This window comes from Sinocyclocheilus rhinocerous, unplaced genomic scaffold (genome assembly GCF_001515625.1).
Source record: "Sinocyclocheilus rhinocerous isolate Xijiao unplaced genomic scaffold, SAMN03320098_v1.1 scaffold897, whole genome shotgun sequence".
NCBI lineage: Eukaryota > Metazoa > Chordata > Actinopteri > Cypriniformes > Cyprinidae > Sinocyclocheilus > Sinocyclocheilus rhinocerous.
Window position 1 is genome coordinate 681,196 of NW_015649224.1, and position 18,453 is coordinate 699,648.

Here is an 18,453-nt window from a genome sequence, read left to right on the forward strand (position 1 = left end):
TACGTTTTTTTATATTTAAAGAATTTGCCACTGACGATTCAAACGTGAGTTTTGAGCAGTGTAGAGTAGCGCTTGTTGTTTGTCATTTCTCCGATCACAAATACAGACATGGTTTTATGTTTACGCGCCGCGATGCAACGCAACGCGTAAAATGACAGTATAAGTCATTATAATCCGTAATTATGTCCCCACTGGATGCAACAAATGCCTCGTTTATAATGGGTTTTAATGTTTTTGTCTCGTCACTAGAGGAGAAACAATAATGTACAGTATGTGGAAAATAATGTTTTTTTTAATCTTAAACCGCATAAACACATTTCATTACACCAAATACACAAAATAATGTTCTTTTTAGCAACATCAAAAAATGCAATTTTACAAATGAAACATGGTTTTCAAAGGAAAGATTGCTATCAAATAGCACACCTAGGTTCCTAACTGATGACGAAGAATTGACAGCACAGCCATTAAGTGTTAGACAGTGTTCTAGATTATTACATGCAGAATTAAGCAGTATGAAATTACTAGTCATCCAGTTTTTTTATATCAACAATGCATTACATTAGTTTTGCGAATTGGTATGTTTCGTCGGGCCGCAAAGAAAGAGGAGAAGAGTATCCCTCAGAAGAGGATCTATGACTTCTGGAAGCACCTCTTTTAGTAGCTTAGATGGTATAGGGTCTAACATACATGTTGTTGGTTTAGATGATTTAACAAGTGTATACAATTCTTCCTGTCCTATAGAAGAGAATGAGTGGAATTGTTTCTCAGGGAATCTATAGTGCACTGTCTGATGCAATACTGTAGCTGACGGCTACATGGTTATAATTTTATCTATAATAGTATCAGTCTTGGAATTAAAGAAGTTCATAAAGTCATTACTGCTGTGCTGTTGGGAAATGTCTATGCCTGCTGATGCTTTATTTTTCGTTAATTTAGCCATGGTATTGAATAAATACCTGGGGTTGTGTTAGTTTTTTTCTAAAAGAGACGAAAAGTATGAAGATCTAGCAGTTTTTAAGGCTTTTCTGTATGTAGAAGTTCTTTCCCTCTATGCAATAAGAAATACCTCTAGTTTTGTTTTCTTCCAGGTGCTCCCATTTTCCGGGCTGCTCTCTTTAGGGCGCGAGTGTACTCATTATACCACGGTGGCTGACTGTTTTCCTTAATGTTCTTTAAGCATAAAGGAGCAACAGTGTCTAAAGTGCTAGAAAAGAGAGAGTCAATAGTTTCTGTTGCACCTTCAAGTTTTTCTGAGCTATTGGATATTCTGGGGAATTGAGACAAATCAGGAAGATTATTTACAAAGCAGTCTTTTGTTGTAGAAGTGATGGTTCTACCATATTTGTAACATGGAGTTGAGTTTGCAGCTTTAGCTATATGGAGTATACACAAGACTATAAAATAATCTGATATATCATCACTCTGCTGCAGAATTTCAATGCCATTGACATCAATTCCATGTGATAGTATTAAATCTAAAGTATGATTATGACAATGAGTAGGTCCTGACACGTGTTGTCTAACCCCAATAGAGTTTAGAATTTCTATAAATGCTGATCCCAGTGCATCTTTTACATTATCTTTTCTTTTTATTATCTTTAAGCAATAAATATAAAACATAGTAACACGTCTAATTTGGATTTCATAACAGTTTAGGCTGATTAAAATATTCCTGGGCTTCTTGTTATGATGTTCTGTTCTGTGATTTTGCCCTTTCCTTAAGGAAGATAAAAAAAGGCACCCTTCTGATTGACTCCAGCACCATCGACCCTGCAGTGTCCAAAGAGATGGCTGTTGCTGCTGAGAAGATGGGTGCAGTGTTCATGGATGCTCCGGTGTCAGGAGGTATGACCAACCTGAAAACAACCTCTTATTACCATTGACGTAATATATTCGCTCAGTTTGATTGACAAGATCACATTGTTTAAATTTCTTGGAAGTGCTCACTGTGGAGATGCAATTACAGTGTTACGTGTTGTTTAATGATGGAACTGTGTTCTCACTAAGGCTTTTATTGTGGTCTGTAGGTTCACAGATGTGCTGAACGTGTCTCAGTTTGTCAGCTTTTTTTTTTATTACTCATTTTAATTTCCTACCTATAGATGCTTGTTCCTATGGCTAATGCTCTGTCACAGATAAGTTAGATATTGCAACACAAACTCAGGAAGTGTGAATTCTGTCATTTCTTTCATTAAAATTTTTTTTTTTCATTTATAAGGTAATTATAGTCCCTTTTATTGCACATTAATGTTTGAATTTAGGTTTGTATTTGTTTACCTCAGTGTCAGTGTAGCAGAATAATTTCCTGTAGAGTTAATTGAGACAAAGAAACCTACAATTTTCCAGAAACACAAACACACTCCCGTTATATTATGCAGATTCTCTGGGAAGGCTCTGTGACAGGGCCTTTAATGGCCTGAGCCGTTATGGAGGACAGCGCTGTCAGTAGCTTTCACTTTGATGGAGCTTTAATGTTGACTTTCCCAGTGCCAGGGCCTTTCAAGTAGATAAAAGACCATAAAGAGCTGAAAATCTGTCCTGGACAAGCACGTTTTTAAGATGCACAAGTTGTGTGAGTGGGGAAACTCCTCAGGTATTAAAGGTTTGCTGGATGTATGTTTACCGATTGGCGTCTGTAGTGCAGACAAGATTTTAAAGAGCCTGTGTGTGGACTAAGCTATAAAAAAGTGAATGGGTGTATGTGCTCAAGCCTTTGGACTAGATTGTGATCTAACCCTTCCTTAACATTTTAGCGGTGACAATTTACCATTTTCTTCAGATTATGTCCTTCTTTCCTTTTGGATGGAAGCCAAATGAATGACTCAGAGACTTGTAACAAAACTTTTTTGCAAAATTAAAATAATATAAAAAAAAAATCATAATGCAAAATATTGCCAAAAAAATGTGTTTGAGATTTAAAGAAATACTTCATCCAAAAAGAAAAATGTTATTTTTATTGTTATTATTCACTCAGCCTTTGCCATTCTGAACCCTTATGATTTCTTTAATAATCTGGTCACTCTTTTCAATATACTGTAATGAAAGTGAATGGGGACTAAAAAGCTCAAAGGTGACAAAAATAGGTGCACTATTTTCCAAGACCCTGGAAGCCATAAAATAGCCTTTTGCAGAGAAATGGCATATTAATTGACGTATTAAGCCATTATTAATTTATTATCTTTTTCATTGCCTGCTTATTGTAATTGCATAGACAAGAGCAATCACTACATTATTTAAGATGCCTCTTTTTGTTTTCCACAGAAATGTATACAAATGAAAACCCATTACATTTTGGGGTAAACTATCCCTTTAAAACTTTTCGGGAAGGCAAAATTTGGGATTTATTATTATTATTATTATTATTGTTGTTGTATTTACTTATTTGGTTTTTCTTATCTGTCCCTCCTATGCCTGTTCATTTGGCAGAAAAAAGCCAAAGTCAGTTCAAATGTATTTTATAGACCACATAATAAGTAATATCAGATCAAAAATACAACACTAAAATAGAATGAAGCACTCAACATTCAATGAATCCAAGCATTGTACACATAAACAATAGATTATGACCTGAACATTAAGAGAGGGTTTATATTTATCAGTAGTGCGGGGCAATAGATCGTTTCTCATAGCCCAAATAATCAGCCTTCACATGTTTTTCAGGTCTGTGAGAAGCATTTATCAGACCATATTACAAAATACAGCAGCACTATTACTTAAATAAACAGAGTGTCCAGAAGGTGGCACTCCAGCCATCATGACACCATTGTGTCTGTTTTCAGCAATCTCCCATCTCCTAGCCTCTCATATAAGCTCTCTGTTGTGGAAAGGAGAATTTGCAAGTGTGTGTGTGTGTGTGAGATCATGTTGTATTTTTTAAAGCTGATTTTCTTTTGAAATAATGTTATACTCTCGGTTTTGTGTTCCTCTCTCTGTGCGTCACTAAGGTTTGGCACATCAGACTGTGTTTCTCAAATAATACACTCGTAAAATGACGAACAAACTCTCTGTCTCTCTCTCTTTTTCGCTCTCTTTGTCTTTTTTTGCGTAGATTTGTAATAAAATCAAAGGCACAAACCTCACTGTCTGCTGTTGCAGAATTGGACCCACAACAAACCCCCGGCTAACGTCACACGCTCTGAAACGTGGGGTGTGTGGCCATTGCTGCGTCTAACAAGTGCTTGACTAGTTAACAGTAATTACCCACATTCCTCGGTTTTTGCTGAGATTGCGGCCATGCTGTCGCTCACTCTCACTATGAAGCTCACGGTGGGAAAACTTCGGCTTTCTGTGCGAGAGAGCATTTGTGTCACAGTTTTGTGTGTGGTGGGACTGGGTTAAATCTGGTTTTGTTTGTGTTTTGTAGTGCCGTGTTAGTGCATTGCTCTCACGGTGTCTTAACCTCAAGTCAGTGTGGTATTTACTAAAGTATGTAACTCATAATGTATATTTTTCTAATGTGGTCACTTGCCATATTTGCGTTTTACATTTAAACTCCCCTTTGTTTTCCTTGACGTAATTTTAGGCCCTTTCTGAATATGTGAAGTTATCTTCTTTTCTTCTCTCTTCTCATTTATTATCACTAATCTAACAGCCTGCATGCATGAGCTGTCTCGATGGAACAGCTTTCACCCTGCCTTCACCCATCAGGCCCATATGGAGATCAGTGCTAATAAAGGAGAAAATGACAATCTCAGGCTTTCAGATGGTCCTTTCAAAATGCATTAGAAATTTAAAGTGCATGTGTTAATGTGTCAAGTCCCTCACATGACCAAACAGACTTGAAAATAATATTTAGATTTTATTATAAAATGAGTGCTTTAGTAAGAGCAGTTTTGACTGTTAAATATATTTTAAAATATGATTTTCCTACATAGCAATGATGTCTCGTGCCTAAAAGTTTATTGTAGGTAATATGTATGTCAATTTTATTATATACTGAAAATGTACATATTAATTTTACAAATTATTATTATTGTGGCATATATAATAATGAAAAGGGCTGTCATTTTTAAATCTTTATTTTACTTTTAATAACACAAACATTTACAACAATGGACAAAATGTTCTCTTACTACATAATTTCAGAAATTAGCCTAGTTGCCAATCCATGCAAATAATAATAGATAAACTGATTTATATAATATATGTAATAAAATTAGTGTCTGTCTGATTTATACCTGTATTATTTTATTATGATTATTATTATTTTATATTTATTATTTTTGCATTATATATAGAAAATTTTAATATTTAAAAATATATTATTATTATTATTATTATTTATTGTTATTGTTGTTGTTATAGGGTCTGCCAAAATGTATTTGAAGAGTTCAGATGCAAAAGCCTGAAATTTTGCCATCTGAAATGTTCTTTTAAAATGAGCTTTTTTTTTCTCAGGCTCTTATGTGTAGGTTCAGTAGTTTCACTTTAATTGCAATGAATAGTTCTTTTCATTGCCTTTAAAGTGAAATGACTGCACATTATCATAGGAGCCTGAGAAAAAAAGTTAAATTTTAGAAGAAAATTTCAGATGGCACTTAGAGGCTTTTGCATCTGAACTCTGAACTCTCTTAATAAATTTCTCTATAATGAATTAGCAAAACATTTTAAACTTTTTATTTTTGAAAATAATTTTCTGTGCTTATATATATAAAATAATTATTTCAAATGTGTTTATAATGGAATAACCTTTTGAACCAATTTTATATAGGTGTATTATGCGTGTTTCAGCATAAATGGCATGCCCTGTCCCCTCTTATTTTTATGTAAAACATAATGTGTGTGAATCTGATAAGAGTTTTCATGTTTCGTAGCTACAGCGTTAATAAAGTCTGTTACGTTGTTAGCTGATAGCATTAACATTACTCACTCAAAACTGTAGGATAACTTGACGGGACAGCAGATGCCCCTTCACAATAGAAAATCTGGATTTTAGATTGACCAGAAACAAGATCACTCATGGAGAGGTGGGACCCCAGATATGTCCTAATGTAGATCAGCTTTCCCCGTGCTGATTTTGGACGCTGTGAGCATGCTCATTAATATCTCTGCCCTCTGTCGGCCGGAGCAGGAGGGGGAGGAAGAGACTGCCTGATAGATAGGTGAGTGACAGAGGAATTAACATAACAAGATCCTCGCTGGGAAGGCCAGGGACTGTGAGACGTGTGTGAAGGGGGTGGACGGTGTCTGTCCTGAACTCCAGATGGAAACAGACCCATAGCAGCTGTCTAACCGGGACTTTTATAGCAGTGTGTGCGTGTGTGTTTATAATGTTGAGTCTGAGCAGGAAAGAAATATCAGATATTATGATATAAAGCAATTTTAAGACTTTAGATTAAGGTATTAAGACCTGTTTTTTGTCTGTGTCTGCACAGTCTGATGTGTATATGATTGCTGCACTAAGAAGTGAATGAAAAGCTGTCCATCATTTTCCGATGTCATCTGGTATGCACTTATGCCCCCTGTTGAGGAACTGTCATTCAAAACCCCCCTCTCCCACTTTAAACAGTCACTGTGGGTCACAAAAGTGTGTGTGTTTGTGTGTAAATGTGTAACCATCATCCATAAGATGAGTGCTGTTAAGCAGCTTTTAAGTCCTCAATTATGGATAATTTTATAATGCTGATGATGGTGCTATTCGACAAACATGTGCATGTGTGAAGGGCCACTAATCAGCATTCTTAGGAGCCGATATACTGATGGCTCCTGGCCTGGGAGATCATTGATTCCAGATCATTCTTCACTTGTTGTCGACACTCAAAGGGACCATGCGGTCGTGTGGCGAGAATGAGGGTGACGATGGCGGTGATTAAAGTCCTGCTTATCTGAATGATGAAGATCATTTGTGCAAGACTCTCTCGTGACCGTGTGAAGGTTTGCATTTGTTTCTGTGTGGTGGCTTGTAAACTCTTTTGCCTCTGTGAACCTGTCAGTATGCCACATTAGGGCTGCTGGCGTAGAAACTATTAATCTGTGTGAAGTTCTCGTGTGTGTGTTTTTATATATGCAAAAAGAAGTGTATTAAGTTTGCTTGGTGTTTTAATTTGTCTGAGAAAATATCTCCTTTTGGTCGTAATTATAGGTTTAGCCACATGAAGCTAGTAAATATGTTTGTTCCTGTAGTATGAACGTTCCCACTGCATCAAAAACCAAAAAAAAGTTTCTTAAAGGCATAGTTCACCCAAAAATGAAATCTCTGCCATCATTTACTCACTCATAGCGTGTATGACTTTCTTTCTTCTGTGAAACACAAAAGAGGATATTTTGAAAAATGTGTCAGTAGGGCTGTATGAATTAATTGAAACAAAACTGAAAATGCAATTATGGCTTAGTGAGATTATCAAATTGCGAAGTCGCTTAAGACATGCATTTAGGACGCGATTGCGCCGATAATCTTCCCAAACTTGTAATCAGAATCACTTGTAAACCGTCTGTTCTCAACAAAACAGAAGCTTTATGGCCTCTCTGTGCTTTAAATACAATACTAATATTTAAAGTCATAAATATTATTATTGTAATTTTACAGTTGTATTCTAAAATAAATTATTATTCATTATTACAATAAGTATTACAATTGTAATATTTCTTATTTTGTTTAAGAAGTAGTAGTAGTAGTAGTAGTAGTAATAATGATAATAATAATTTTTATTGTATATTCTTATTGACATCATAACAACATTTTTGTGTTTACATTTTACAGCCATTTAACAGCCCTTTTTAAAATCTCATTTTAAATCACAATCCTAAAAAACACCCTATATGTTAGTGTTTTTTTTAAAATTATTTATACAGTGTTGTTGTTTTGGACCCCATTGACTTTCATTACACAACAACATCTTCAAAATATCTTCATTTGTGTTCCACAGAAGAAAGTAAGTTATATTGTTTTGCAACAACTTGAGGGCAAGTAAATTATGACAGAATTTCCATTTTTATAGGTGATTTCTTTAGATGTTCAGTACAGCATGAGAAAAACTAAATTGGCTCATCAAGTTCAAGGAGTTTAGGTGGCATGAGTACTGTATGCATTTACTGGCCTGATTATCCAATATGGACAAATATAGCTTTGATCGTAAACAGAATGAATCATTGACATTCTCTGATATAGTGTCTATTTTATCGAGGTTTACCTAATGTTTTTACAGCAGTGTTTCTGATATCGGAAACACAATAAGAACGGTTCCTAGAATGTTCTCTCGAGATCTCTTTAATGCTCTGCCAGCGCAGGCGTTTAGAGAGACAATCGCTTTCGAATCCCTATTGTCTGTTTGCGATCAATGCTGGTCTTTTTACAGTCAAAAAGAAAGTTATTGATCAGCTCAGGAGGCTAGCTGATAGATTGCAAAAAGGACAAGTGTGTTTGTGTATGCGTCTGGTGGGGAGGGCTGAAAAAAAGAACTGATTTCGTCATTTAGAGTCTTTATTACTGTCAGCAGTTCTAGAGGCTTGTAGAAAGACGACAAGAGGTTTGCATGGGGTTTTTATTTACACACAATAAAGGCTCTGACTGAGATCTACATGCTCGATGAGGTGGTTTAAGCTCCACCATCTCGCTTTGCCTGGGAAAAGAGGCCCAGATCCACAAATGTAGTTTAATGTAACTTTGCCACTGATGAAATGTTTTGTTGTTTTAAAAAGCGCTTAAAGCCCTAAGTGGCTTTTTTGTTTTTGTTTTGCGTGTTTGTAAAGAGAGTTTGTGGTACCTGACACCACAAACAACTGCGTACGTCTCCGTCAGAGCTCACGTCCATGTGGGTTTCTGTTATAGACTTAGTCTTTTAGTCTAAAGTAGATTTGATTTTTTACTTGTTACTTGTTTACTTGTGAGTAGTTTTGCTAACCTGATTTGGGTTTTCAGCTACTAATAAGAGCTACTCAGGTCAGCTTAACACATTTTAACTTTTTTAAACCAATTTCACAGATCTTTGACCAAAAAAAAAAAAAAAACTGCAAAAAATTGTGGAAATGGATTAGATATAGATTTGATTAGATTAGGCCTAATGATAAGTGTGGGATCATCGGTTTATTTTGCAATAATGACCAGCTTTTATATCTCTTATTAAATAACTGAATAAATACACAAGTTCAACAATGCAATGTAAAGAAATTAAACATAGATTTCAGTTGACATTATTTTATTATTTTATTATAAGTCTCAATATGAAACTAACATTGCCGGAGACAAATACATAGTTTTAATTACATAGTTCATAGGACATTAAACAAAAGTTTGACCACAGATTGCTGCAGTTGACTAATCAGAATCAAGTATTTCAAAGAGCTACATTATTACATTCATCCTTTGGGGTGATTTTTGTAGTTTTATTTTTAGGTCTCTTTCTGCATTTTCATATTGCTCTTGCATTACTATTAGCATTGTAAATATGCTAATGTGATGTATTCATTAAATGTGATAAACCAGTTTAATAAAAAAAAACATGCACATTTTTAAAGTCAAACTGCATACTAATGCTTGTTTACGGATAAACAAAACAAGCACACACGCGTTTATTCTTCAAGATGCTACGTAGCGTAAGGGAAATGACAGACACGCTGAGCCAATGAGAGTATTTTTGATGATGGATAAGTACGGCTAAAATCAATACAGGGGAAGTCATAAAGTCTCTCTTTTCCTTTCTCTCTCTCACTCTCTTTATCTCTGTTTCACACGATCTATCTTGCATCAGCTCTTTTCTCTTGGCCTTTAATAATTAACTTCAGCATTATTAGCTTCTCAGTATAAACAGCTTATTCATTAGTGTTGACACACACAAACAGACCACTCACCTCAAAGCACTGCGTGCTTTTTTTCTAGATCATATTGTGTCCAGTGTGTGATATAAATTTGGATACATTGGATTCGTGTATTTATGTGGATATTAGGGATTTCAGTGCAGCAGATGAGGTTTTAATCTTTAAAAAAAGATATTCTGGCCAATTTTATTGCTTTAATTGCATTCTAATCGGGCAAATCCCCGGACACACATATCTATGTCAGCAGCGTTGAAAGCACCCCTCCCATGTAGAACATGGCACGCTTTAACGTGATTGGCCACGCTTGGTCCTCTTAAGGCGTGGCGCTTAATTGAACATGATAAAGTGTAAAGTTAATTACCCCTTAGAGCTGTCACTCATACCCCAGGGGGCGTGTTCACTTAGGGGGAGGAGTGTCGCTTTAGGCACAGCTGTCGTACGCAAGTGTATGTGTTTGTGGGGAGGAGGACAATAGGTCCTTGTCCTCAGAGAGTTGTGAAGGATGATTTGGACAATCGGCTTTTAAAGGCAAACACTCAAATGTTGTCCTGCTGGTGCCAGACAGCTTATTAATACCCTCCTCTGCCCCAAAACACACACACACACACACACACACACATACACACATACGCTGTTGACTAAATCCTGACCTGCTTAAGTTAAATTAGAAGGTTACATTTAGTCATTTATAATGCTTCTCAGTTGTACAATAACTGTAGAAAGAAATGATGATCACAATCTTTGGAAAACTTTGGATCTTTGAACATGTAATATGCCAGTAATGTTGTTGTAGTTGTTGTTGTTTTTGTACCATGTTGACATGTGCCATAACATACTTTGAACTACTTTGGTGTAAGATGTAAATAATTTTTAGTTTAGTTTAGTACTTTGACATAACTGTCTTGATGCCATCATTATAATGGTACCACCACAGCACTTACAGATATACACACTGAAAACTGACAATTTAGTGATTCTGTGCACATTGTACTATGATTTTTCAAAGCGTGACTGTGTTTTGTCCAGGTGTTGGTGCTGCCAGTCTGGCTAAACTCACCTTCATGGTGGGCGGAGTTGAGGAGGAATTTAATGCTGCCCAGGAGCTGCTAACATGTATGGGAGCAAATGTAGTGTACTGTGGCCAAGTGGGAAGTGGACAGGTAAATACAAGCAAACATGAATGTCCTTTAGCTGGGTAATCATTTATACATTCTAGAGATGGTGACATCAATGGAACTTCATAGAAAACCATGGTATGACCATGACATTTTTTGGCATCATATCATGTTCTAAAATGCCCAAGTGTTTTTTTTTCCCAGCATGCTCTGTTCAAACACATTAATCTGTTAAGATCAGTCTAAAATAAGAGCTTTTTAAAAATAAATCCTGACCTGCTTAAGTTAAATTAGAAGGTTACATTTAGTCATTTATAATGCTTCTCAGTTGTACAATAACTGTAGAAAGAAATGATGATCACAATCTTTGGAAAACTTTGGATCTTTGAACATGTAATATGCCAGTAATGTTGTTGTAGTTGTTGTTGTTTTTGTACCATGTTGACATGTGCCATAACATACTTTGAACTACTTTGGTGTAAGATGTAAATAATTTTTAGTTTAGTTTAGTACTTTGACATAACTGTCTTGATGCCATCATTATAATGGTACCACCACAGCACTTACAGATATACACACTGAAAACTGACAATTTAGTGATTCTGTGCACATTGTACTATGATTTTTCAAAGCGTGACTGTGTTTTGTCCAGGTGTTGGTGCTGCCAGTCTGGCTAAACTCACCTTCATGGTGGGCGGAGTTGAGGAGGAATTTAATGCTGCCCAGGAGCTGCTAACATGTATGGGAGCAAATGTAGTGTACTGTGGCCAAGTGGGAAGTGGACAGGTAAATACAAGCAAACATGAATGTCCTTTAGCTGGGTAATCATTTATACATTCTAGAGATGGTGACATCAATGGAACTTCATAGAAAACCATGGTATGACCATGACATTTTTTGGCATCATATCATGTTCTAAAATGCCCAAGTGTTTTTTTTTCCCAGCATGCTCTGTTCAAACACATTAATCTGTTAAGATCAGTCTAAAATAAGAGCTTTTTAAAAAGTAAACTTGCCACTCATTTCAAACGCTGGCAAACTTCATTTCCCTCATTTCGCTTTTATATTGTTATATTGTTAGCTTTTCTGCCAAAAACATCTATCCTGTGTCAAGTTTCTGAAGTGTCTTTGACACTGGTAGGTGACAGTACTATAGATGTCTTTGACATGTAAATGTCATGTGTTGATGTGTTCATCTGTGTTATGTCCAAGTTGCTGTAGCTTTGTTACCATATTATGATCATTTTAACCCACTAACTTCTGAAAGTTACAGTATGTATTCATAGTATCCTAAAAAGATTTGATTATTCATGATATGACCCATTTAAAGGAACACTCTAAGGACTATGTGGTGCATAACAAATTCCTTATGTACAGTCATTAAAAGGTTACTACAAAACCTTTAAATTAAATTACTTCTGTGGCTGAACTGATGTTTTGCAATTTTCTATTTCAGGCAGCGAAAATCTGCAACAACATGCTGTTAGCAATTGGCATGATTGGTACAGCAGAGACCATGAACCTCGGAATTAGGTGACGATTGTGTGTGTGTGTGCGCGTGTACTTACTTAACCATATTTTGGGGACAAATTTGTCCCCAAAAGTGAGCAAAACCTGCCAAAATCGCCAAAATCCTCCATTTGAGGACGTCCTCTTTTGTAAAATTGGTGTAAAAATAAAGTAAACAAAGTTTTTTTTGAAATTTTAAAAATGCAGAAAGTTTTCTGTGAGGGTTAGGGGTGGGTTTAGGTTAAAAAGTGTATAACTATCTGTATATAAAAACAATAGAAGTTTATGTAATGTCCCCATTTAGATAGCTAAGTAAACGTGTGTGTGTGTGTGTGTGTGTGTGTGAATGAGGGTGCTCTCTAGCTCAAAAAATGAAAAAAAAAAAGTATTAAAAAGTAGTTCATATGTCCCCTGCTCTAGTTTCAAACTGCCACACGATTGCTTTGTATGAGAAGCAGACTGAAATGTAAAGGGGCCATGTCATTACTTTTTTATTTAAATTAGAAAAAAAATATATATATAAGGTTCACTCTACTTATTAGTAAGTACATATATTTATATTTGCAAAAAATTATTTTCTTTTTATTTTGACCTTCTGTCTCAAACGCTTTGTTTTAGTGACGTGACTTTAACTGTGTTCACTGAAAATCTTGCCATCCACTGTTGCTCTCAAATCTCATTTCATTTATTCAGCTCATTCGGTGCACCACGTTTGACAACAGTGATGACGGACACTATAACTCTGTAACTGTAACTGATCATCATGTGCTGTTTTGTTTGAAGCTAAAAGGAGTTAGTTCTTATTTCATTGTGTTTAAAAAACATCCTGTGAAAATGTGTAGGCAGTATCTTCTCTTCCTATTATTACTGATGAATGTAGTACTTTTTTTTAAAAATATATGTTATAGTGAGAAGAAGGGGAAATTATATCAGAGCATATTGCTTGTCAGTGTTGCTTGTCAGTGTTGCTCCAATAGGTTGGAGTCAACACATCAACATATTCTTTATACATATGAAATATGTAGTTATATATTTATTCTCCATTAATTGGAGATTGCAAGTTTTGTAAACATGGGATTTTTGGCTCTAATGTTTTAAAAGACTAATGAGACACCAAATTGTACCCTCTTTGTAGAAAAAGGCCCTTTACTTAATTTTCTTCCCAACGAGTGCTGGATATCTCTGGTCATATGTGATGTTTCGCTTGGAAAAGAAGTGTCCCCAAATGACAGTTATCTCCCCTTTCGCTCTCTCTCTCCATCTATCTTCACTTATGCATGCATATGCTGCTGTCTACACTTTAAGACCAGTAGCTACAACTGAGAATGAGAATGATGCCACATACACATAATTGAGAGGCTTTGAAAGTTCATCCACCACACAAGCACCCTCACACACACACAGCCTGTGTACAGATGTTTAAAAAGATAATTGACATTTGGTAATAAACTCGTTTGTTGCCTCTTAAAGACATTAATAAAATTGTGGCCTGTGTGTGTTTGCTTATAAGACTGTGTTTATAATCCTGAGAGCACCGGGGTTTGATGAAGTTGAAATGAGAACAAGAAGCATAGTGTATAAACATAAGTCTTTAACAAAATGGGTCCCCCTTCTAATGCAGTGATCAAACATCAAACGACTCTAGTTTATTTCTTCCTTTCCTTTTTCTTTAACTGTAATTTACCCATCCTGTTTAACTAGATTCTCACATCTGTTTTCCTTTCCCTCGTGGTATTAACCTGCACCCACTTCACACTCGATTTCATCAGCCAAATCTTCACAAGTATCCTTTGAGAAGAAGGGGAAATTATATCAGAGCATATTGCTTGTCAGTGTTGCTTGTCAGTGTTGCTCCAATAGGTTGGAGTCAACACATCAACATATTCTTTATACATATGAAATATGTATTCATATTTACTTGAATGTAGTCTTAGAATCTAGTGCGCATGAAGCAATGTCATCCCTCTTCTCAGGGATATAAGGATCTCATATGCACTTATACAGATTCATTTAGATGCCTTGGGTTCCTGGATGTCATAAATCTCCCATGCTGCACTGCAGCAAACTGCACATAGAGAATGTAAAGAGGATGTTTGTTTGACTTATTTGAAGATATTATAATGTTCTCTTTCCACCAGAAAGCAAGTGGGTGCTCGGGAGTAATAATTAATCTCTCACAATGGAGAATTATCAGTAAGGTTTTCCCACCTTTCCTATAGTATCTTTTGTTCTTTCTGTTCTTAACTGTATTTTTAGGACTTTCCATGAATAGGGTACAAAATTGGGCCTATATAATTTTGTACTCTATTCATGGAAATGAATAAAAATGAAGGACTTTGCCCTGTTGCCAAAATGGAGAACATCCACATTTGAAAAGTTTTCAATTCATTTCAATTTCACAAACATTAAAAAGAAAGTATATTAGTTTAATATTTTATTTTGCAATAACTCTGACAACAATATTGCCATTAATATTACAATTTGTGGGGGGAAAAAAAGGTAAATAATCTCATTTTATATTTCTTCCCTGGTAGATACAAGTAGTTAATAACTCATTAATGTTTACTGCAATAAATTCAATATTTAATTCAGATTATGTCAACATTTTGACATTATATGGTTTTATTTTAAAAAACCTGCACCCACTTCACACTCGATTTCATCAGCCAAATCTTCACAAGTATCCTTTGAAAGTGTCTCTTTCATGTAAATTTGATGTGTAAATGGTTTGGATAATATCAGAAAAAATGCTATACAAAATGAAGTTTAGCATGTTAACAGTTAAGGCGCCTCCCCTTCATACACACACAGTCGTTTCTTGTGCTGAGAGAGTGACTTGTGCTGTAGCAGAGAAGCCAGGTTGCAGTTGAGGCGGTAACCTTTTCAGTCACTGACCCAGAACGTGTGTGTGAGTGTGAGCGTGTGTGTATGAGTGTGAGCTGGGGGAAGAAGGGGACGATGTTGAACATATGTCACCGGTTGTCCCCAAGAGACCGAGAGACACAGACATAAAGGGGGAAAGTGAGAGCAAGAGAGAACGGGAGATTGATATGGGGTCAGTCAGTGGGCTGTTTACAGACATTAAACCCCCCAAAAACAACTGTCAAATGACAGCGTTGCTCACAAACACACACATTATTGAGATTGAATTTTCCAAAACAGTCTGTAAAAACAGACAGTGTGGGACGGACGGATGGAATAATAGAAAGGGGAAAGAAATTGGCTTTTTATGCACAGCTGTGTGTCCTTGTTTCTTAATTATTGCATAGACTTATAAAAGTCTTGGTGCGTGTGAGTGTGTACATTAAGGCGCGGCCCCCTGAATGAGAGACAGGTGGAGTTACTGTATAACTGCCCTTAAACACTCATCATAATTTAATAGACATAAGAAAGCTAAAAAGCGCACTTTACTGTCTCACCACCACTGCTGCTCCGGCGTGAGTGTGCACGCACACGCGTGTGTGTCGAGGCGCTCTTGATGTGGTCATATTTATGTTCTTGTTAAAGCAAGAGACGGCAGCTCTTTGCCCAGTTACACATCATCCTCAGATTTCCCTCTTTTTCCTCTTCTGTTCATCATCTTTTTGTTTCAAAATGTTTTTTTTTGTCTCAGCAAACAGTCTGCTATAGTTGACAGTTTTTTTTTTTTTATTAGTTGTGTTTGGATCAGTAATGTGACTGTTTTGTTTTAGTTATTCATTTATTCTAATATACAGGAAAAAATGCAATTCATACATAAAAATGCTATTTAAACATGTTTCTACTTTAAGCATTGTTTTAGTTTCTGAGTTAAAATTATTGGGGGCATAAAGTCAAAAATGTCAAGGTTGAGACAATCATCCTGACATCATCATGAAAAATATTATGCATAAAAATGCATAATTAAAAGAACAAGATTCTTGACTGTTCTCTTGAGAAAGTAGTTTGGCAAAATTTCAGATTTTTTAGTAGAAAAAAAGTTTTGTGTTATCAGATAATTTATGTATAGTTCAGACTGTAAAATGACACTTGGAGTGACTTCCCAAAAACATATTTAATATATGTAATTTAATAAATATTGCTAAAATAAATATTACAATATTTAATGTATTATGTATATTCTTTATATTCATAAATATTCATAATATTCAAAGTGTAAGGAAAATGTTATTTTTTACATGATGGCTTTACTACATTACATTTTTAGTGTGATTAGATCAAAACTTTTCTTGAAAATAATACAAAACATTTTTAAAACCATATGAAAGCAACATGAACATGAAGTGTATATTTCTACAAACTTGGCACATGTATTTTTCTTACATTATATAGTAGAGATTTGACTAAACAAGTAAACAAGCACCTACTGTAACTACACCCTAACAACCACATAGCTAAGGCCTAGCAACCATGCATTTATCATCATGGCAACAGCTTTCTTCAGAAAATGTCACAATCTTTGTGTTGTATTTGCTGTCTTGCCACTTTTGTTCTTTATTATACAATGTTATTTGGGTGCACAATCATTTATAAAGCAGCAAGGCCCATTTCACTCAGATCTACTTTAAATGCAAGACTGAAGTCACTCTGTTTTCTACTATAGGGGGACAGATTGGTGGGGGCGAATTAATAAGACAGCTGCTTGTGTCAAGAGTTTTATTACCCCTGCATTTGTGTGGGGGACAACAAGCGAGAGAGTGGAAAATGATGAACTACAGCTCCTGTTAAATATCAATACTGTATTATCCAGGCCCGTTTTCCACTTAGGGATGATCTGGTCCTGAGCTTTAAGGTCAGCGGTCTGTCTGACCTCTGTCCTTTGACCTTTCTCTCTCTTTTGATCAGACTGGGTTTGGATCCAAAGCTGCTGGCAGAGATTCTGAACATGAGCTCAGGACGATGTTGGTCTAGTGACAAGTATAACCCTGTCCCAGGTGTCATGGAAGGAGTGCCGTCTGCAAACAACTACCAGGGAGGCTTTGGCACAAAGCTAATGGCTAAAGTAAGTGGAAGCATTTTTTTTCTTTTGATCATATTTATTTATTTACGCCAAGTCTAAACGGCTTTTAAGGCGAAACTGAATAAAACACGTGTTCACAGGATCTTGGTTTTGCTCAGAGCACTGCGACCAGTACCCGGACCCCAATTCCTCTTGGTTCTTTGGCACACCAGATCTACCGCATAATGTGCGCTCATGGCTACTCTAACAAAGACTTTTCCTCCGTCTTCCAGTTTTTACAAGAGGAGGGGTACAGTAGGTCAAGTGGAAGTGACCCAGACTCTGCGTGAGAAACAGACATTATGATTGGCTGGTTTAGTATTGATATGCATGTGTGTCTATTTTGAAAGGGATGTTACAGGTATGTTGAAGCTAATGAGTGTAGCATTAAGAGTCTGATACCTCTTGTTAGGTTGTAGCCTGATGTTGACATTCAAAACAGAGCCATTTTAACTAGTTCTGTATGACCGGTTCAAACTGTTACTCAAGCTTGCTTACATAACACATTTACTGCAAACGTTTACAGTTATTCGTTTCCATTTCATTCTACTTCGAGCCAGTTCTGAGCCAAAATTGATTTTAGGTCCTGATCAGATGCTGCTAGAAATGCTTTAGGACGCATAAAACATACCTCATCTGTTTCAGTTTTGCTTAAACTGAATCGAAACTGTGAAAAATTTTACAAAGAAGTAGTGAGTCCCTCATTTTTTCTTGAATAGTTACATTAAAGGAATAGTTCACACAAAAAGAAAAAATTGCTGAAAATTTACTCTTCCTCAGGCCATCCAAGAAGTAGATGAGTTTGTTTTTTCATTGGAACAGATTTGGAGTAATCTAGCATTACATCACTTGCTCACCAATGGATCCTCTACAGTGAATGGGTGCCGTCAGAATGAGAGTCCAAACAGCTGATAAAACATCACAGTAATCCACATGACTCCAGTCCATCAATTAATCTCTTGTGAAGTGAAAAGATGTGTGTTTGTAAGAAACAAATCCATCATTAAGAGGTTTTAACTTCAAACCACTGCTCCCGGCTAAAATACAGGTCCTCTATCCATTATTTTGCTTTCTCCAGTGAAAAGGCCATTTCAT

At 35.9% G+C, this 18,453-nt stretch overlaps 1 protein-coding gene across 1 annotated transcript in view; it reads left to right on the forward strand.

Moving 5' to 3' along the window:
• Window positions 1–18,135, forward strand: part of LOC107710353 (3-hydroxyisobutyrate dehydrogenase, mitochondrial-like) — a 22,327-nt gene extending 4,192 nt beyond the window's left edge. The window contains exons 4-8 of the mRNA XM_016515103.1: window positions 1,727–1,848; window positions 10,783–10,916; window positions 12,328–12,404; window positions 17,205–17,361; window positions 17,460–18,135. Of these exons, the coding sequence (XP_016370589.1) occupies window positions 1,727–1,848; window positions 10,783–10,916; window positions 12,328–12,404; window positions 17,205–17,361; window positions 17,460–17,648 (679 nt within the window). The 3' untranslated portion in view covers window positions 17,649–18,135. The remainder of the gene's footprint in view (window positions 1–1,726; window positions 1,849–10,782; window positions 10,917–12,327; window positions 12,405–17,204; window positions 17,362–17,459) is intronic.
• The last annotated feature ends 318 nt before the right edge of the window (window positions 18,136–18,453 follow it).